The following is a 20961-nucleotide window of genomic DNA, read 5'->3' as shown; positions in this document are numbered from 1 at the left end:
TTTCATAATTGTAGTGAAAAGTTTTGAATGTGTTTCACTCCCAGTAAACACACCTGTTTTTTCTTCATCTTGGTAACAAAGGTAATAGAAAATGTGTGTGTCGATTAAAAGCGATTTTGCAGTCTCTGCTTTTCCGGGATTTGTAGAACTCCAAAGCGGAAGTAACCATAACGACAAAAAAAAAAAGAATAATTAAATGAAGGTGATGATTTATAAATAAAACTGAATTAAAAGGAAAACCAAAATCAGTGATTCCCAAACAGTGTGCCGGGGTACATTAGTGTGCCGTGGGCGCTTTTCCGGTATGCCGTGGGAAGTTATCCAATTTTATGTAATTGGTAAAAAAAATATATATATTTCAAGAAATAATGTATCTTTATTCATTTATTTATATCAGTGAGGCACAATGAAAAAAAAATCCTCTTCTATTAGATGGCAGGAAGTACATCCATTTTTGGTCACGCTTACTTTTGTTGTTGGGATTTTTCTATTGTAAAATACGTGCCTTGGATCTATAAAGGTTGGCAATCACTGACCTAAACGAATAAAAAGAATCCACGGAATACGACAAGTGTTCAAATCAACTTCGTAAACGAAATGTATGCACGAATGTAAAATTTATGGTGAAATGCGGGCGGAAGCGGACGTCATCGTACTTTTTTTTTTTTTCGAAAAAAAGTTTGTCGGCTGTTTGAAGTCACCGGAAAGATAAAGAAACTCGGCGAAGGTTCTCGAAAGTTGACCCAGTTGGACGAATTTACTGGTTGCTAAATAAGCAAGATGGCGAGTTAATCCCGGTAAATGTTTAATCCTAATCCGTTTATATTTGTACTGCGCGGATGAATGGAGGCACGGAGGTGTGGAAGGAGGGCGAAGAGGAGGAGGAGGAGTGCAAGCGCTGCTAATGAGGCCGCAATTAGTTCTTTGGCGTCGGGCCAGTAAAAAAAAAAAAAAAAGCTTCGAAAGTACACTCGAGGAGGCTCCGGTGAGGCGGCCACAGCGGAGAATGCCCTCGGCCGCTGAGGGCGACCACGAAGACGCGACGCCATGGCCGCCTGTCGACGGAAGCGAGTCAAACTTGTGCTCGGCGGGGCCGCCGTCTTGGCCTTTCTCTTCGTCTACTGGGGCGACCTGCCCAAAAAACTCGACGCCGACGTCGAAAAACTCGTCGCCGCGGTGCTGGTGGTCGAGCCGGAGGACCTGAAGAAGCCCGTGTACGAGAAGCCGCCGCCGGACCCGAACGCCCCCGGGGAGCTCGGCCGGGCCGTGGCGTTGACTCTGAGCGACGACGAGAAGCTCAAGCAGGAAGAAAGCATCGCCAAGCACCAGATCAACGTCTACGTCAGCGACATGATCTCGCTGCACCGACACCTGCCCGAGAAGTGGAACCCGCTGTGAGTCGCCCGAAAGTACCGACGCGCCCTCAAACATTTCCGCTAAAACTTCCCCCTCTCGTCCACCCTGAAGCTGAGAATTCCGAGAGTCAATCATACGCGTTTTACATTGATTTGATTTCCGTGTACTGCACTTCATCAAAAAGAGTCACGTACACGTGGTCAATATAGTCGATATCGTTGTATGCCAAAGGTCTTCAATATCACTTTTTGCTGGTTATTCACACTTGAGATTTCAGAATATGACCACTTATCCCTTGCTGGTCTCCCCACGACTACTTTGGATACATATTTAAGTGAACACCGTGTCAATATGCTTACCTTTCGTTTGTGAATGTGGAGACCACCATTTTGTAGCGCTAACGACAGGTGAGGAGAATTTAGTCAAAGCTGATATTTTTTTTGTTATGATTATCACTGGCTGGTATGGATAGGTTTCCAGTGACGTCGCCACAGTCCCTTAGACCAATCGGATAAATTAACGATAGAAAATAAAACTTCACGCTTGACCTATCACCTGCGTTCGCTGACCTTTATAACGCACAAGATGGCGTCCTTGGAAACTTATCCATTGGCAGCCGACATAAATACCCGATTCCTCGAAATCGGACCTGGATCGACACCGTGTTTGATACCTGCGATCGGCACGCGCTCAACCGTAATCGCATCAACGCATCCCAAGAGTTAATGATTTAGTTTTTTTTTTTTTAATGACCCAAATCTCCGTCATCGGCGTTTGAATCCAACTACCTCCTCGATCGCAGCTGCCGCGACGTGGAGTACGACTACCGCGCGCTGCCGACGACCTCGGTGGTGATCGCCTTCTACGACGAGGCCTGGTCCACGCTGCTCAGGACGGTCCACAGCGTCCTTGAGACGTCGCCCGACATCCTGCTCGAGGAGGTCATCCTCGTCGACGACTACAGCGACCGAGGTAAAATGTCCGTGCGGGGGGGGGGGGGGGGCTGCAGAATAATTTGGACTACACGAATACCGTGGCGCCCTGCGATGAGAGATTAAATGGTTCCGTGATGACACGCGTGACTGAAAACACTTGTCACAAATCAGCTTCTTGCTTTGACAGAAATGGAAAGGGCCTCATTTGTCACAGAGGATAAAGAATCTATCTTTATTATCTCTGTGACATCCCTGCATATTTTTTTTACAACAATGCTGAAAATGTTTCAAATATAAAGTAGTAGCCCCTTGCTATATCGCAGTTTATTTATTACAGATTTATCGTAGATTTTTCTGTTCAACCTCCATTTTTGTATGCGCTGAAATGGTTACAATGAGTTTAAATCAGTCATAACAGCATATCAAAGGCTGAAACCACGAAACAAATACTTTGTCTATTATATTGCTTTGATTCACTTTTTAAGATTGCAAATTTTTTTTCTTGTGTTGAAGTATCTGTGCAAGTCATTTAAATAACTTTATGGGATCAATATTTAAATTTTTATTTTCAAATAAGTGAATACATTTTTAAAAAAATAATTATAATTGCCTTTCATATACATTTTACACTTAGAAAACTTTCTATTATGTGGAAATGCATTTGTTTAGGAAGTGTTTTAATTTTTTTTTTTTTTTTAAACCGATTTCAGGCAAGGCCAAAATAATTTTTAAAAACTTTCATACGGATTCTCTTTGCACGTGTGCAGAATGTAACAGTCACTGTATCGTCCTATTTTATTGATTTAGATTTTTCATCCAATCCATAATGCGCAAGACGAAAGTTGCATTTTTGAAAAATGTGAATTCCGTGCGATGATGTTTTTTTTTTTTTTATTTTTTTTGAAATTCCACAAAGTGACTCTTCCCGCTCGTCGGCATGTCCTGCAGTCCTGTCGCCGGCGGCAAAATACCGCGAAGCGTCGCGCCGCTCGGGAGGAATGCCAAATTGCCGCCATCTGTCATTGTCGTCGTTAAAACACCGGTTGCTCAGGACTCCATAATTGCGGGTGCGGCCGCGCGCTCGTCCTGTTGCGCTCGCCAAACACGAAACGTGAACGTTGCGACGCGTACGGCTCGCGCCAAAATGAATCACGACCGGTGACGTGCGGACCGCTACTGCAATACCGATACCAGTACCGTCATTTCCGGACTAAAAGCCGCGACTTTTTTTCCACACGCTCTCAACCCTGAGGCTTAAGCGGTGATGCGGCTAATTTGTGCATTTTTTTTTTTTTTTTTCCCTCATGTGGGAAAGGCAAGAGTGAGATGGGTGGAATATATGTGCCAAGGAAGTAACTTTTACCGGTCTGGTCCTGTTAGTGCAGCGCTAGCATGTTACTGCTGTGTCTCAGTGATTTTTTTTTTTTTTTTTTTTTTTTTTTTTTTTTTTTTTTTTTTTTTACCAGTATGTTTTTTTTTTTCTTTCTTTTTTTAACCAGCCCCCTGTTAGCGCGGCGGCGCTAGAGCTAGCTAAGCGTTAGCGCAGTGGCGCTAGCAGCGCTACCGTTAAGCTCTCTGTGGACCGTCTTTCTTTGTAAATATCTCGTGTTTCAATCTGCGCACTTGCAGCTTTTACACGGCTGCAATGTATGCATGTACCAAATGGTATTTCCTTTACAAATGTACTGGGTCAGGCTTCTAACCGGGTGCACTCTGCAGGCCGGGAATTACGGTAGTTTGTTTAATCCAAATATGGATCCTACTTCCATCATTTGAGCTGCAGCGTTCATAAACAGGAAGTCGATTGTTGTCGCAACACACCGAATCTTGTGACCCGCCTCAGGTTTAGACCACAAGACGGGTTTGAGAGCCGTCCGGGATGCAGATGGTGAAAATGTGAAGCTTCAAGAGGGGCTGAGCGCTCTCGCTCTCGGCGCCGGTCCAGTGAATTCTAGGGTTGGGAAGGAAGTGATGTCATTTAATGCTGAATACATAGTAACTATTATTAGAGGGCAAGTGTGTGACTGAGCACTTCAGCGTTCCAAACAAATAAAAAAAAAAAAAATTACGCCCCATTCTTTATCAAGCTATGTTTTAAAATGCACTACTTTTTATTTTAACAAGACAATGTGTGTGTGTGTGTACAGTATTTGTAAAAAGTGTCGCTTTCCCGACAAATGTTTCCGATAACTTGTCTTGAATTTTTCACGACGTTGGCTCGGCGAGGAAATCTGACGTATCGATATCACGAATCATAAGCAGGTCCAATTTCAAGTTTGCGTGTATTTTTTTTCCACAGGGAAATTTGGAAAGTCTTCATCTGGAGTCTCGTGAGAAATTGGCAACGAGTTGCGACAGCGAAAGGATCTTTAGTTAAACTGGATGAGTTGCGTGTTCAATAAACGTAAATATATCATACTGGCAATTTTTATCTTTTTCGTCAAGGAAAATGTGGAATTTTCTTTTTTTTAACTTTTAGTATTTCCCCAATACATGAATACCCCCTCAAAATAAAAAGTTTTTGTACACCAGAAAAAAAGTCCAACGAGGGGAGGAATTTCTATTTTTCTAGTCATATTCTTGAATTTGTGGAAAAATTCCAAACTTGACAATAAATAGGAAATTTGTTTTGTTTGTTCCACGGTAAGAATCTCCCCAAAAAAACATTGCTACCTTTGCTGAAGATGGTGGAAAATTGCTGATGTCTTGAAGAGGACTCCCCCCACCCCCCACCCTGAAATTAATGAATGACGTTATGTTTTTTTTTTAAATGTCTCTATGACGTTCATCGACTTTTGTCCGTTTTCTTACCTGCGGTCACTCTCCGAAGATCACCTCAAGGAGCCGTTGGAGAAGTACGTGTCGGGTCTGCGGAAGGTGCGTCTGATCCGGGCCACCAAGAGGGAGGGCCTGGTGCGCGCCCGCCTGCTGGGGGCGTCGGTGGCCACGGGCGACGTGCTGACCTTCCTGGACTGCCACTGCGAGTGCCACGTGGGCTGGCTGGAGCCGCTTCTCCAAAGGTAGCCGAGGTCTTTCCCGCCGGCGCCGCCGCCGCCCGTAACCGCGCGCCGTCGCCGGCAGGATCGAGGAGGAGCCGAAGGCCGTGGTGTGCCCCGTCATCGACTCCATCGACTGGAACACCTTCAAGTATTTGGGCCACCCCGGCGACCCGCAGATTGGCGGCTTCAACTGGGGGATGGTGTTCACGTGGCACAACATCCCAGATCGCGAGAGGAATCGCCGCCGCTCGCCCATCGACGTCATCAGGTACGCTTCCAAACGCGGCTGACGGCCGAAGGAACGGAGATTTTATGTCAATTTTTATTTTATATATATATATTTTTTTTCCTTCCCCAGGTCTCCCACGATGGCCGGGGGGTTGTTTGCCATAAGTAAGAGCTACTTCGCCTACTTGGGCACGTACGACACGGGCATGGAAGTGTGGGGAGGAGAAAACCTGGAGTTTTCCTTTCGCGTGAGTTTCCACGGCAACCGTCCCGACCGACCGACCACGCGATTTGCGTCACGGGTTCGGTGACGGAAGCGGGTCGCGCTGCCGCCTTTCCTCCAGATCTGGCAGTGCGGCGGCAGCCTGGAGGTCCACCCGTGCTCCCACGTGGGCCACATCTTCCCCAAGAAGGCGCCGTACGACCGCACCAAGGCGCTGGCCAACAGCGTGCGCGCCGCCGAGGTCTGGCTGGACGAGCAGAAGGAGATCTACTACAACCGCAACCCCCACGCCCGACAGGTGGGACGTGGGCCATGTGCGTGCGACTTGCGTTTTGGGACCCTCGGCAAACTTATTTGGAGCTCTTGGAAGCGTGTCGAGGCTTTTGACGCGATCCAACGTCTTTCCCGATCGCTCTCCCAGGTGGACTTCGGCGACGTGTCGGAGCGCCGTCTGCTGCGCCAGAAACTGGGCTGCAAAAGCTTCAGGTGGTTCCTGGACAACATTTACCCCGAGCTCTACGTCCCGGAGGATCGGCCCGGGTTTTTCGGGATGGTGAGGGACCGCGGTGACCGTCGCGTTGTCGAATTATCTAAAGTTATTTTGAAAAAAGAAAAAAAAAATAAAAATATATATATATATTATTATTTTTTTTTTTTTTTTTTAAACTAGCTGAAAAACACAGGAAAGGCCAACTTTTGTTTGGACTACAACCCGGGAGAGGACAACAGCTTTGGCAAAAGAGTCATTATGTATCACTGCCACGGAATGGGCCAGAACCAGGTAGGAACAACACGAGGCAACGTAACAAAACCAAAGACGACACGTTTTGAGCCAAAAGGAGCAGAGAGAATGAAATGTTTATTGCTGCCCCAGCCTCACTCCCCTTTTATATTTTTTGGGAAAATAAGCATTTACATTCTCCTTTGAGCCTCTCTATATGAATATATTTCCCATTATTATTATTATTGTTGTGATTCTTGCTGAACTTTAGTCCAAAACTCCTTTTTGAAATTTTAGCTGATTTTGAGTTGCTGGACCACCAAACCAGTCTGCGCTCTTCGCAGTAAACACGTTTCAGATGTTAAAACTCGTAATAGCGAAGAGCCGGCTGCAGGCCCCTCACGGCGATTTCCTGTGACGCAGTTCTTTGAGTACTCGTCGGACGGCGAGCTTCATTTCAGCATGAAGTCCTCCGCCGGCTGCGTGGAGGGCGACAACATCAGCACTTACCTGACGGTGCAGCTCTGCAGAAAACTCGGGGACCCCGTCAAAGCGCACCAGAAGTTGCTCCTCCAAGAGGTAACGTTGAAACGGGAGATATTTACAAAGAAAGACGCTACGCACAGAGTTTAACGCTAGCGCCGCGCTAACAGGGCCATTTAACAAAAACATACCGGTAAAAATCACTGAGGCACGGCAGTAACAGGGCCGGACCGGTTAAAGTCACTTCCTCGGCAAATATATTCCACCGGTCTCACTCTTGACTTTTTTCGAGTGCCCCCTTGCGGCCGTTGGGGGAAAAAAAATGCACAAATTAGCCGCATCACCGCATAAACCGCAGGGTTGAAAGCGTGTGAAAATACGGTATACACAGCTGTTCAAATGCTGGGTTTCTCTGATTAGCAAAGGGGGGGGTCAGTACAAAATAAATCCGCAAGTTTGTGTTCAGATTGAGCCAATCACATTTAACTGCGTGCAGAATGGGAATCGTAAGTAACTAAAGCACAGTAAAAGCAGGGGGGAAAAAAAAAAAAAGTCCACCAGAACATCTGAAGTTGAATCGGGGTTTATCGGCAGTTGTGTCCCGAGTCCCGTTTAACACTACTTTGTGATTGGTTGGTTCTCTTGTCCCCTTGTTATAATAGGGGGGTGCGCACTTGTGCAACTTCCCCTCTCGAAAAGGTTGAAACGGAAACTTTGAACTGAATCGTGCTCTAGGTCACCTTGAATGACTTAACGTGGTATTCTTTAGTTTGAGTCACAAAAACCTGACATTTGAGCAGGGGTGTGTAGACTTTTTAAAAACGATCCCCACCGTCCAAGCGCTTGAAGGTCGTCCGTTGTGGTCGTTGCAGGACGGCAGCCTGGTCCACGCGGCCAGCCAGAAGTGCGTGGAAGCGGTGGACGATACGGACGACGGGGTGCCGGCGGCGTGCCTGCGGCCGTGCTCGGGCGACCCGCGCCAGAAGTGGACCTTTCAGTAGCGCCTCTAACGGTACCGTTTCCAAAGCAGGAAACGTCCCACCTCTCATTATATATTTATATATATATATATATATATATATATATATGCTATGTGAAGGGAATTTATTTGCTTTGATCTCCCGGATGGATTTTCAAACTTTTCTGACGAAGAGGAGGACTCGTGATGAAGACGGTCGTCCTCCATCTGGGGCGAAGGGGTTTTTGTTAGGTGTTCGCCGTTTGTCCTGCAGAGGGCGCCCACGCTCTTTCAGTTTCCCCTTGGATGGGGCGAGCCTTCAAAATGGGAATTTTGACACTGAAATGGGATTATTATTATTATTTTTTTTTCTCTCATGTGGGCTCGTTTACTTTTTGGGTGTGCCGCTTTGAATTACGAAAAGCCATATTTTTAATCTTTTCTTTATTGCTTATTTTTTGATTTTGTATTTCTTTTCTTTACATTACTTTAAGTTTTTTCATTTACATAATTTTCTATTTTGCCATTTTTGTCTGTTTTCCTTTTTAAAAATTCATTTATTTTCCTTTTGTCAATTTTTTTTTTTTTTATTTTCCATTTTCCCTGTTCAGTCTCATTTTATTTTTTGTTTAGTACCCCCCCCCACCCCCCACACTTTTCCCATTAGTTCCAAGACAGCCATATTTTTTGTACACAAGTAAAAAAAAAAATGCAGTCACTATAGACGTAAGAAAAGACTCGATCGCTCCATTTTACACGTCATTCTCCAAATCGCGGCGTGCGGTGCGAAATATTTTCACCACGGCGACGGGACAGGTTTTGCCCCTACTCGCCACCACCTTTACTGTACTTTCATTCCCAGCCTGCACGTAGACCCGTACTCACCCCGTATGTTCGGTGCCTAAGCTTGTCCGATGATCAACCTTACGCACCGAAATTTCCCGCCTAATCTCGGTCTTCAACGCAAAAGCAGTGCTGAGCACATCAGCAAGTCGTCGCCAAGGAAACCAAAGCTTCTGTGGGGCGTTGCGACCGCAGCTTACCTGATTGATGACTACATTTTATTTAATATGACCTCTTTTAGCGTGATGTTTAATCTATTTAATGCACACCCCTCAGTTTTAAACTGTGTATATCACTGGTGTCAAACTCGAGGCCCGGGGGCCAAATCTGGCCCGCCAAATGATTTTATGTGGCCCGCGAAGGCAAATTGAGTTTCAACTTTTTTTTTTTTTTTTTTTTAAATTTGTACTAAGGTTTTAAATGGTCATATCACAAATGATAACATTGAGAGATTGCAAGCAATATTCTGTGCCCAAACAACAGCAATAGTTTAAAAAAAAAAAAAAAAAATTTTTTTTTAGCCTTGATCTGTGATTACAAAAGTCACTCGTAAATTTCATCTGTAAATATGATGTGAAAGATTTTCATGGTTTCACATTCATAGCGGGACTCTGTAATTATATTGTGGCCCACAACAAAAATGATTTTGACACACGTGGTGTGTATGAAAGGCGTCGACCTTTCCAGGCCTCAGGGGAACTTGCGTATGTTGCACATAGATCATATTTTTCTGCATTTGGTTGTGTATGTAAAGTGCGCGGTGAGACGAATGAATCGCGACGGTAGAGTTTTTTTTTTTTGACGCGGGGAAACTATTCAGTCGAGAGCCGCTCATAAAACGAGATTTAAGTCGCGTTCGTAGGAAAGCGAGGGCATCCCTTTTCTATCCATTCTCAAGTCCAATATCATTTTTTTGAAGATGATGATGATCACTAATGCGGGAATGTATATATTGTGGAGAACCGTGGTGGCCTTATGGGGTTTGTTGTGGAAAAAATGGCAAAAGAAATTGATATCGAATGTCTTTTTTTGGACCTCATATCAAATGGTGCAATAAATTTGGACCTCATCTGTACGTGTGGCTTTTTTGTTTTATGTCGTTCTACGAAACAAACCCGTCGTCTTTTCTTTGTTTTTTTTTTTTTTTTTTCTCACTGTTTTGGTTTTATGCTGCTTCTTTTTCCTTTCGGCTTGTCCCGATTGGTGGTCCTCGGCACCCTTCGCCCGATGTCCTCGCTGCGCTCGTTTGTAAAGCGCTTCCACTGCGCGTCTCCCAAAATGAAGGGGAAAAACTTGGAAGAATCTTAAACCCGCTTGCTTGAGTTGCGCCCGTCAGTCATCCGCCAACGCCGCCCCCCCCCCCCTCCCCTCTTCTCCCCCTTTCTTAATCTTTTTGGGCGCACTCATGTGAGACGCAACGCAAGAAAAAGTCGGGATTCTGTCACCGCGGCGGCGCCGGCCGGGATTTACGCGCGCACGGCCGCCGGAAGGCCCGGCTTTTTGATGCGGGGTGGCAGAACCCGGCGTGCTCGTCTCCCTTAGCGCGTATGCGTCTTTAATGATAATGCAAAACAAGGCTCCCCGCGGGTTCCGTCAGTTGTCACGGCGACACCGGACCGTTCCTCCGCTTGCACGTCGCTTCGGTTTTATGTAATCCCCAAGACCCAGAAGAGCTCGGGAGCCGCGGCTGCATACATTAGATGACACACTTTCGCTTTCCAGGACGGAACTCGAGAAAAAAAAAACAAAACACGCCAGTCGCAGATTCCCGAGGATAACGTCACGCTTGGCGCTCGGCGTCGCGTTTGAGTTGGGAATTGGGGGGGGGGGGGGCTACACCATTGCACGCAGGTGTAATGAGAACATGAAATCAGGTTTTGTTTGGTTGACAGGGTATGGTACCCAAAAAAAAAAAAAAAACCCCAAATGTTTAGAGTCCCCTGAGTATCCCGCAGGACTTCGCGTTTGTGTCCCGGGAAGACTCCCCCCCCCAAACCAAGAACCAGCGTCCATTCGGCTTCTTTTGCTGGCTAAACGTCTTCCCTCGGGCTACGCGGCTCCCGAACGCCTCGATTAGCCGTGCGCCTCTCGACGTAGCGTCCGCCGGCCGTAGCGCGAAATCGCTAGTGAATTCTCCCCCAACCCCCTCCCAGCCATAAAAAGGGGGAAAAAAAGACAGCATTTGAAGCAATCAATTTTAGCGGGAGGCTAATAAATTAGCAAGCGGCGAGTTGGAAGAGGTCTTAAAGCGCCACGCTGATAAATGTCACGGGAGGTTTTCGCTTCATAAAATCTTACCGTCATGAAAGATAAAGCTGTCTTCGTACCGTAATTTCCGTCCGACAAGCCGCGACCCCCCCCCCCCCCCACGCTTTCAACCCTGCAGTGGTGCGGATAATTTGTGAATTTTTTTTCCCCTAACGGCCACAGGGGGGCACTCGAGACCGGTGGAATACACGTGCCGAGGACGTGACTTTTACGGGCTATGTTAGCGCCGCGCTTGCGTTAGCGTTAAACTCTTTCTGTTTACCGCCTTTGTAAATATCTCGTGTTTCAATGTGGGGACTTGCGGCTTTTACACGGGTGCGGCTCATGTATGTACCAAATGGTATTTCCTTTACAAATGTACCGGGTGCGCTCTGTAGACCGGGAATTACGGTGCTATATTGTGTCCTTGTTTCTTCTTCTTTTTTCAAAATTGACCACCTGATGACCTTTTCGACCTCTTCGGTCTTTCCCGCAACCCGAGGGCGAGTCCACAAGGAGGCGCACTTTGCCCTTGCAAACGGCGATGATGACGTACACGTGAGTAGTATTTTTTTTTTTAACGACTGTGACTCCAGTCTTTCATCCTTTCAGTTTCCGTGATGCCGCGTGAGCTTTTCTGGTTGTTCTTCTGTGCCGTGAGATGAATCTTTTATGCCGTTTTATGTTCCTTCCCAATATTTGGCACGTTCTACCCCCAGATATTTTCCAGATGCGTTTTATGCGTTTATTTGGTTCTTCCGCTTGTGACTGTTGTTTCCCAGTCACGTCATTCCATGTCTTTCATTCTTCAATGTTTCCTCAGTATACGTATATATCCAAATGTACTCCAAATTAACCCCGATAATTTTGCCCAGATAGTTCTGTCAGTTTCTGTAATATTTTCATAAGACTATTAAATGTTTTTCAGGTTCTTCCCAGCTAGCTGATGGGTTCCGTTCCACTTTTGCAGTACTTTTCCCCGCCGTATTTGTTCCAGTTTTACCCCGACCTCGCACCCTCTCACTTTCCCCCGAGGTTTTCATCACCCAGATTGCACATTTCAGTTTTGTTCCATTTCTGCAGTTTCGACCCCCCCCCCCCCCAGAAGATTCCTGGCAGTTTTCCACACACCTCCCAGGTGCGTCTCACCTCCACCTCGGCTTTGACTCCGACGTGTGATTAAATTGAATTTCATCCTCTCTTTCTCGAGGGTCCCCCGCCGCCGCCCCCCCCCCTGGGGGGGGGGGTCTTGGTGTAGCGATGCAGGTCAAATGCTCGTCTGAATGTGTGAATGAAACGCCTCATCGCTCCCTCCTCCTCCTCCTCCAGACGCGCCAGGAAGGCCAATTACTGGAAAAACTGTTGAGTATTTCTGAATGGATAATCATTTTTTTTTAACACAGATTTTCCACCTAGAAATTTAACAGGCACACTTGAGTAATCCTAAATTTTTTTTTTTTTTTTTACATTTTTTGCAGTCAAGCCGGCACGATGTGTGGGCTTTAAAAAGGTAAACTAAGTTCTGCCTAGTTCTCTGATGATGATGATGATCATCTTGATCGGTTTAGCAAGAACAAACAAACAAAACAAAATGTTTGAAGTCTGACAAGTTTAAGCACTGTCAAAAATAATCCAATTTTTGTTTTATGTCCCTTAGATTTTACTACTGTAAAAAAAAAAAAAAATCACATTTTTATTTTTTGTCACTTAGATTTTAGAACTGTAAAAAATAACCAAATTTTAATTTGTTGTCACTTAGATTTTAGTATTGCAAAAATATATTTTTATTTTTTGACACTTAGATTTTAGTACTGTAAAAAAATAATGAATTTTTATTTTTTTGTCACTTAGATTTTAGTGCTGTAAAAAAATAATCCAATGTTTATTTTTTGTCTCTTATGTTAGTACTCCTAGAACATTTTTTTGTCACTAATGAAATTTTTATTTGTCACTGAGATTTTAGAACTGTAAATCAAAATTTTTATTTTGTCACTTAGATTTTAGTTGTGTATAGAACAAAAATACTTAGAATACACAAATCCACTTTTTTTTTTTTTTAAACAATCCAATTGTGTTTTTACACTTGCTCGTTTGTTGACATTTTTTTTTTTTTTTTTGCATAGATGGCAAAGAAGCCCGTATTGGCCCTCGTTGCTCATCACGTCTGAAGCTGTCGTCGCCGTGGAAACCACAGCAACGCACGCGCATACGGGCAGGTACCATTTTTCTTTGCTTTTTTTTTTTTTTTTCCTTCCTTTTTTTTCAACCAATCGCGCACAAAAAGAGACAAAATTCATGAAGTGGACGCGGAGTGAGTGAATGACGGGAAGACTCGAAATGAAGTGTGTGCGTCCCCCCCCTCCCTCCCTCCCTCCCCCCCTCCCTCCCTCCCGCCAGCCATTAGACGAGTTGCTGCGGCTTTATCGATCTGACGCTCTCCCTTCTGCCACCGCAGATGCTCCATCAAGCTCATTATTTTTCTTTGACTGTCTTTTGGCGTTCCACAATTTGCAGTTATTAATGAATTAATTAATGTATTTATTTCCCCGACATCTTTGCCACCTGCAAGTTACCTCACAGGTCGTGCAAAAAAACATGCGCCCGTCCTTCCGATTCTCGCGAAATATAATTGCAAATCCAGAAATAATTTTAAATTGAAAAATAACAAAAATAAGCAACTTGGAGCACCGGACCGGGACCACCGGGACCTCCGTCCGCCCAGAACCGACGTGCATCCTGACTGACGATGTTCCCAAAAAAAAAAAAAAAAAAAATTCTATATACTTTTTCATCTTTACTGATTTTTTTTTTTTCTTTTTTTCAATGATTATGTATCGTGGCGGCACGCTGGATCCGGGTTCGATCCCAACTCCGCCTTTGTGGAGTTTGCACATTCTCCTCGTGTCTGCGTGGGTTTTTCTCCGGGTGGGCACTCCGGTTTCCTCCCACATCCCAAAAAATACAACATTAATTTGACACTCTAAATTGCCCGTAGGTGTGATTGTGAGTGCGTTATCTGAGCCGCTTATCCTCACAAGGGTCGCAGGAGCGCTGGAGCCTATCTTCGGGCGGGATGTGGGCGGGGGCACACTCAACTGCTTGCCAGCTTCAAAATGAAATTCTGATTTTCTATGTATATTTGATTTCTGATTTTGAATTGTTACTTTCCATCTAATTCAAAAATAATAAATAAAAAATAATATTTGGCTAAAAATGGTGCTTTGTTTAAGAAAAAAAAGGTAGTCATTTTTGAATCCAATGAAAAAAAAAATTATAATAATCAAAAAAAATGTTTTCAGGGCAGCACGGTGGAGCAACTGGTTAGAGTTTTCGCCTCACTGTTGTGACGGCCGGGGTTCAAATCCCCTGTGCCCGTGTGACTTTTCTCCGATTCCCTCCCACATCCCAAAAACATGCAAGATTAATTCGATCGGACACTCTAAATTGCCCCTAGGTGTGATTGTGACTGTTGTTTGTCTCGACGTGCCCTGCGATTGGCCGGCGACCAGTTCAGGGTGTCCCCGTTGACAGTTGGGATAGGCTCCGGCACTCCCCGCGAGCCTTGTGAGGATAAGCGGCAAAGAAAATGGATTACACATCGTTTAATAATTGGCCACAAGTGACGTTGATCTGCCCCAAAAGTATGGATCTTCTGGATTTCTCGGGTCCCGTTCAGCACGCCGGACTTTACCGGACTGCGCCGGTTTCCGCACGCGAGCGCCGCCCCCGTTCCGTCCGCCTTGTTGCGACGCATCCAAAGGTCGACCATCAAATATGAATCAAGCGCCTGCCGTCCTCATCCATCTTTCATGCCTTTCATTTGTCACGGGCGGCGGTCGGTGGCCGTGCGGGGGGGGGGGGGGGGGGGCTTCGCCGACCAAAATATTTTGCGATGTCGACCGCCACGTTCGGCGAATAACGCGCGGCAGACGATCAACTCGAAATAAAGGAAGAGAGAGAAAAGCGAACGTGCCGGACCGGCTCGGGTCGTCGTTCGGACCGGGAGCTTGCCGGAACGACCAATTTTAGGACTGCGGGAAGGGTTAAGTTTTTAGTTCTGTACGCCAGGTTAATCCCCGGCCGCCCCCTGTTTTAGCAGCGTGCTAACGCTAAATTATTCAAAACTGCCATGACGACAACCTAAAAAAAAAAAAAAAAAGACTGCATAAAATATAAGCGTGAGAGATCCGAACAGCGTCGGATTTGCCATTAGGGGATTTAAATATAGAAAAAGCAGCTGAAAATTTTTTGAAGAAAAATGATGCTAAACTGGCAAGAAAATAAAATCCACAAAAAAGGGATTTTTATTATTATTATTTTTTTTTTTGCGTGCGCCGCTAAGGTCTAGTCGCAGTCGGGCAGAAAAAAAAGCCAAAAGAAAGTCTCCATCTTGCCCCAATGAGCAAACGCTGAATCGTCGCTTGCCATACAAGAAATGAAAACTAAACTGTGCAATCTGGACTGCACGCAAACTGCAATCCATTTTGGGGAAAACATGGAGCAGAATGCATCCAACATTTAAAAAAAAACAAAAACAAAAGCTTTTGCTTTTGTTTTCCATCCTTCCTCTCCTGTCCACACTTCTTCCTCCTTTTCCTTTCCTTTGCGTCGTGCTCCCCTGCTTTAGTTTCTTCCCTTCCTCCTTCATTTCATCGATTCTTCAGTCTTCTTCCTTTCTTCCCTTCCTTCCTTCCTCCCTCCCTCCTTTCGTTCATTCCTTCTTTACGCCCTCCTTACCTTTTTTCTTTCCATCCTTCCTCCCTCCCTCCCTCCTTCCTTCCTTCCTTGCTTGCTTCCTGCCTCCCTCCCCCCTCCATCCCTCCTTTCCGTCCTTCCTCCCTCCCTCCCTCCTTTCGTTCATTCCTTCCTTCCTTCTTTACGCCCTCCTTACCTTTTTTCCTTCCTCCCTCCTTCCTTCCTTCCTTGCTTGCTTGCTTCCTGCCTCCCTCCCCCCCCCTCCATCCCTCCTTTCCGTCCTTCCTTCCTTCCTCCTTTCCACCCTCCTTTCCTTTTTTCCTCCCTCCTTCCCTTCCTTCCTCACTGCCTTCTTTCTTTCCTCCCTCCCTACCTTCCTTCCTTCCTTCCTCCCTCCTTTCCTTCCTTCCATCACTCCCCCCCCCCCCCTCATTCTTGTGCCTTTCTTTCATCCCTTCAGATTCTGCCTCTCCTCCCTCCCTCCTTTCACCTCGAGAGGCGTCGGCCCGACGGCGGCATCGAGACTTGGAGGACGCGTCCCGGTTCAATCGCGCCGTTGTCGACCCGCGGGTATGTCGGAAACGTTCACCGTAAGAGCCGTTACGTAAGACGCACGTCGTCTTTTTTTTTTTTTTTTTCTTTCTTTTTGTCATGTTCAAAATGGCGTCCTCCCGCCGCCGCCGCACGGGTCCCTTGAAGCCAGCGGCCCGTTTGATTGGACGCGCTCTTGATTTAATTTGCGGCGTGCATAAGAAGCATCGCCGATAACATTGTCTGACCAGGACAAATGTAGCGTAACCCACACACCCCCCCCCCGCCCCCCCCCCACGCTCCCTTTTCAAGATTACCTTCTCGAGGACGTCCTTCAGCGCCGCTTAATGGTACAGAACAAATGTTTGCCGGCGCTTTGTCGCCACTTTGCCTGAATCGTAAACGCATCCGTCGCTCCCTGACAGCTTTCTCCCGCTTGCCCTTTGTTTTATTTTTTGTTGTTGTTTTTTTGTTTTTTTGACCCCCGCCCAGGACATTTTTGCAACCCGTGTTTTAGCCAAGAAACTGATGAAGTCACAAATTCTGTTTTTGTAGCCTAAGGTTGCCATTGAAACGGTGGTAATCGTTTATTTGCATTGCACAGAGATTTATCAAATTATCAAAAATTGCAGTATGGATTTACTGTAATACAACTATTCCTCGACACGAGCGGCATATTCTTAAATCACAAAATCGTCATGTGCAAACTGTTGATTTCTTTACATTTGATTTAATGAACTTTTTTTTTAATGGCATTTTCACATCCGAACAAATTCATCTCGTATATTCAAGTTAAATTTGAGCGACTCGGAACGCCGTCATCGCAATCGTGTCCTGATTTACGTGAGTCGGAATTCGAGGTCCTCGTACGGCGCGGCGCGGTAATTGCAGCGCATCCGCCGCGATTAGCCGCAGTTCGTCAACCAAACGAGCGGACGCGACGATCGAACGGGAGCTAAAATCTTTGGCCGGCCGAATCCCCGACAAGGCGACGGCGTGCCGATTTGGTGAGGCACGCCGGGCTCGCGCTCGCCGCCCACGATGCGCTCGGATATTTCTGTTTCGAACCATTATCGGCGAACTTCGTTTGGCCTTGGCTAAAGTTTTACACGTTGAAAACGCTCAATTAACCCAATGAATCTTTGCCGCGTCGAATTTTCCATCTCTGATTACTGGAGTGCAAACATCTGCGCGGTTATTCGGCGTCCTTCATGGAGCACGCCGCAATTAGCGCAATCCGCGGGCCCGGCGGCTCGTTAAAGAGGGCCGGCGGGATTCGCACGCTCGCGTATGAATGATTCATGAGGCCAAAATACGATACGAGACGGACGTTCGTCTGCGTGGAAGTTCTCGTCCCTTTTGACATTTTGTGAGTCACGGCTTCCGCCCCGCTGGCATCTCACCCACTGTCCGAGTATTTGGTACGATCCATTTTTTTTTTTTTTAAACACTCTTCCCAGTATATTAACTCGCTTGTCCGGCTGTTTTTAGCTCAAGCGCTCCGGTAATAAATCGTTAAGGCTCCGGCGCGGCGTTAACGACTCGGATCTGATTAATAGATGAGTGACAGATGGAACGAGGGAGGACGTTAAAGGCCTGCCAACTGGAAGACGTCGTGGCCGACGCTGATGTTAGCGTGCTAGAAAGCCACCGCGGCGGAGTAGCTCGCGCTCGGCTAATGTTAGCTAGCAACTGTGAGAATTGGAGACGAACGTGGATGCGGTCGTGGTTGGCTTGATTGGGGGGGCCGTCGAGACGGGTCCCCGCGTTGGCCGTCTTGAGGGAGGAGACGAAGCTTGGCTAACCTTAGCGAGCATGCAAATAATAATAAATAGGAATGACCAGATACATAGAAACAAAGGAGGAGTCCTATCAACAGTAGGAATAATATTATCAACGGATCGCGTATTTTGATTTGTTTCGCATCTGCATACATTTTTTTTTTTTTTTTTTTTACACCAATAAAAAAAAAAACCAGACCAGATAAAATACACATCCATGGATTTGTCTAATTCTCGGTGTGTCTTGAGCATAAATCGTAATTTTGCTGTTGGTGTGTCTTGAGTATAAATCATAATTTTGTATTAGTATTGATATAGATAAATAACCAACTCTTTTATTAATATTAAAGATCCTGTGTTTTTTTCAACTATTTCATTTCAATGGTATTGTGTCACGTGTCGTATGAAGTTGTCGAATTTATGGAGTCATAATTGGCGTGTTTTGTATCGCATCGTAATTTGTGCCGTAGCGGATCGAATCATAGTAACACTAAAATTAAGATGCGTATATCGGAATTCATTTTTAGTGAACCACATTGTAAAAGGAGTGATTTCCATCGGAACGTCTCAAGTATTTTTTTTTTTTTTGAAAAAATGGTATTGGAATACATTGGAGTAAATCATATCGTAGCACGATTGAATCGAATCTTAATTTTGAGTCCAATACTCATACCACATCTTAATTTCAATATATTGCCGCGTAATCGGAGCGAACGTGAGGAGGCTGGACCTTGATTTGAGTGACTCATATCAGATTGTAAATGGGGCCAATCATAATTCAGAACTCAAGTGGAAACCTTCAGATCACATCTTAACTTGAGTCCGTCATATTGTAATCGGAGTGAATCACATAAAATCGTAATTGGATTGATTCACAAGATATCTTATCATAACTGGAGTGAATTGTGTCATATCTTGTTTGATTAGTTTTTGGATCATATCAGAATTGGAGCAAACCATATCGCACTGTGTCACATCCTAATTGGAGTGAATCGTTATGCTCTATGACGAGTGTACATATCATAATCGGAGTCATATGGGGAGTGTTATTTTTTTCCCTGCGTGTACGCACGCACGCACGCACGCGTGTAGCCAACAAGCGTTGCAGTCATATTTTTTTTTTTTGTTTGTTTGTTTGTCATCGCCGCAGCTCAAAAACCAAGCCGGCGAGTTTAAAAAGCTTTCGTCACGTGACACCCCCACCTCGCTCCCGCCCTCCCCCGCTCTCTCTCTTTCTCTCCGCTTCCCACGCCTGTTTAACAATCCCGAGAATTATGGCGCAATCGTATTGTATTTTTTTTTTTTTATTGGCGCGCGGGAGGGCGAGCGGGGGCTGCGAGGGAATTTTAATCCCCTCGCATAGACGCGTGAATAGGAAAAAAAAAAGACAAAAGCACTCGGCCGGCCTCCGACCCGCAGGAAGTGCGGCTAACGGACGCTCCTCACGCGCCTCTGCGCTTCCCGTGCTCGAACTCCGGTGGAAGAGCGATTTGTGGCATTTTGCCCACAGTCTCCTTGTGGATGCAATTTGGCTATTAAGATAGTCAACGTATCAAAATAAAGACGCATGCTAAAAGTAAGCCTACGCTTACGTGTGGACAACAAGGCAGTCTCCACTGGGTTGCACTTTGCCCACAGTCTCCACCTGGATACCAATTTGGCTTCTGTCCGATGATGATAATAAGCACACATGGTAACGTTAGCTAACACAGTGCATCAGTTCTAGATGTCGGTATTTTACACCACTTTCCAGTTTGATGTACTTTGCCCTCAGTCTCCTCTTGGATAAAATTATTTTCTTTTGCTCCGTCAAGAAAAATGAGCACCAGTCCTAATGCTAGCTTAGCCTCGGATCAGTGCTAATGCAGTGTTGACACTCCACAGTCTCCACTTTGCCCACAGTGTCTTCTTGGATGGTTTATTGTCGCCCTGTCAACATTAACACACGTGCTAATCTTATTTCTACGTAATGTAATATTAAGATGCCCACGATCTCCATTTTGCTGCACTTTGCCCTCAGAGTCCTTTTGTCTCCTTACGCCAGCCAACATACACAACCTGCAAAAATAAATACCAATGCAATACCCTTACCTTTATTTATGATTTTGCATTATTCAAGTCCACAATCTCCACTTGGCTGCACTTTGTTCTCAGTCTCCTCTCGGATACCCATTTCCTCCTTTCCAAGGCCAACGTGGAAAGGAAAAATAAATATTACCTGAATTTAGACTTTGCAGTATTAGACTGCACAATCTCCACTTGACTGTCTTTTGCCCTTAGTCTCCTTGAGGATTCAACTGATCTCACTTCCATGGTTTTCAACACACGCCCACAACCCTAGTGAGGATAAGTGGTACGGAAAATGGAACATTTGACTCCGCAATCTCACTCACGCAGTTGCCTCACTGCCCTTCATCTCCTCAAGGATAAAAAATTGTTTTTGTTGTTGTTTTCTACTGTATCTTTCGAGGATAGCGAAAGTGAGCCGCTTCCGCCGCTTGATCCCATCTTTTTTTTTTTGTTTTGTTTTTTTCTTCACGTTTCATGATTTTTCAAACCTCGCCGCGTCGTATTTGGCCGCGGGACGCGATCGCCGTGCTCGGTGCGTGGCAGAAAAACCCCGTTAAATCCCTCTCGGCTGTCATGAGTCTGCCCTGCAAAAAAAAAAAAAAAAAAAAAGCCTGCATGCGTGTGCATTCTCTCTCTCTCTCTCTCTCTCTCTCTCTCTCTCTCTCTCGCTCTTCTTCCCCCCCCCCCTCTCCCGCCATCCCGCCCTCCTCTGCATCCTCCCTCCTCCACATCCACTGCTGCTCCCTCTTGCGCGCACCGTCGCCACCACCAGCAACCAGCGGCAGCGTCGAGCGGCGCTTTTCTGACGCACCACCCGAAGATGAGCATCCCTCCTGCGGGTTGACTCCCGGCCCCCCCCCCCCCCGACCCCCACGCCCGACGTCCACGGTC

General features: G+C 45.9%; 3 protein-coding genes across 7 annotated transcripts in view; 2 read left to right on the top strand and 1 right to left on the bottom strand.

Moving 5' to 3' along the window:
- The first annotated feature begins 11 nt into the window (after positions 1–11).
- galnt12 (UDP-N-acetyl-alpha-D-galactosamine:polypeptide N-acetylgalactosaminyltransferase 12) lies at positions 12–9821 on the top strand. Its single transcript, XM_061821991.1, has 10 exons — positions 12–1394; positions 2159–2328; positions 5122–5311; positions 5373–5558; positions 5649–5766; positions 5863–6039; positions 6163–6294; positions 6412–6522; positions 6886–7041; positions 7818–9821. The coding sequence occupies exons 1-10, from the start codon at positions 1048–1050 to the stop codon at positions 7944–7946; spliced, it is 1716 nt and encodes a 571-aa protein (XP_061677975.1). The 5' UTR covers positions 12–1047; the 3' UTR covers positions 7947–9821.
- Positions 9822–11489: 1668 nt separating this feature from the next.
- Positions 11490–20961, top strand: part of gabbr2 (gamma-aminobutyric acid (GABA) B receptor, 2) — an 84536-nt gene continuing 75064 nt past the window's right edge. For 2 of the 5 annotated variants that reach the window (XM_061821868.1, XM_061821877.1), the window contains exons 1-4: positions 11490–11551; positions 11922–12354; positions 12472–12503; positions 13117–13209. Coding sequence is in view for 3 of the 5 variants with exons in the window: in XM_061821844.1 (XP_061677828.1) it covers positions 12285–12354; positions 13117–13209; positions 16149–16258 (273 nt within the window). In the remaining 2 variants the exon portion in view is untranslated. Of the gene's footprint in view, positions 11552–11921; positions 12355–12471; positions 12504–13116; positions 13210–16148; positions 16279–20961 lie in introns of those variants that run through there. The other 3 variants (XM_061821844.1, XM_061821854.1, XM_061821863.1) reach the window with 3 other exon arrangements.
- ndrg1a (N-myc downstream regulated 1a) overlaps positions 20436–20961 on the bottom strand; it is a 148851-nt gene continuing 148325 nt past the window's right edge. Inside the window, exon 17 of the mRNA XM_061822014.1 lies at positions 20436–20448. The gene's annotated coding sequence lies outside the window, so the exon portion shown is untranslated. The remainder of the gene's footprint in view (positions 20449–20961) is intronic.

The sequence above is a fragment of the Syngnathoides biaculeatus genome, chromosome 1 (assembly GCF_019802595.1).
Source record: "Syngnathoides biaculeatus isolate LvHL_M chromosome 1, ASM1980259v1, whole genome shotgun sequence".
In the NCBI taxonomy this organism is placed as follows: domain Eukaryota; kingdom Metazoa; phylum Chordata; class Actinopteri; order Syngnathiformes; family Syngnathidae; genus Syngnathoides; species Syngnathoides biaculeatus.
The sequence above is the reverse complement of the archived record's forward strand: the minus strand, read 5'-3'. Positions and strand labels throughout refer to the sequence as shown.

Bases quoted from the DNA above. Each gene is read 5' to 3' on its own strand.
- galnt12 (XM_061821991.1), top strand. From the start codon at position 1,048: ATGGCCGCCTGTCGACGGAAGCGAGTCAAACTTGTGCTCGGCGGGGCC. The intron at 2,329-5,121 runs GTAAAATGTCCG...CACTCTCCGAAG, and splicing joins CGACGACTACAGCGACCGAG to ATCACCTCAAGGAGCCGTTG. The intron at 6,523-6,885 runs GTAGGAACAACA...CCTGTGACGCAG, and splicing joins ACGGAATGGGCCAGAACCAG to TTCTTTGAGTACTCGTCGGA.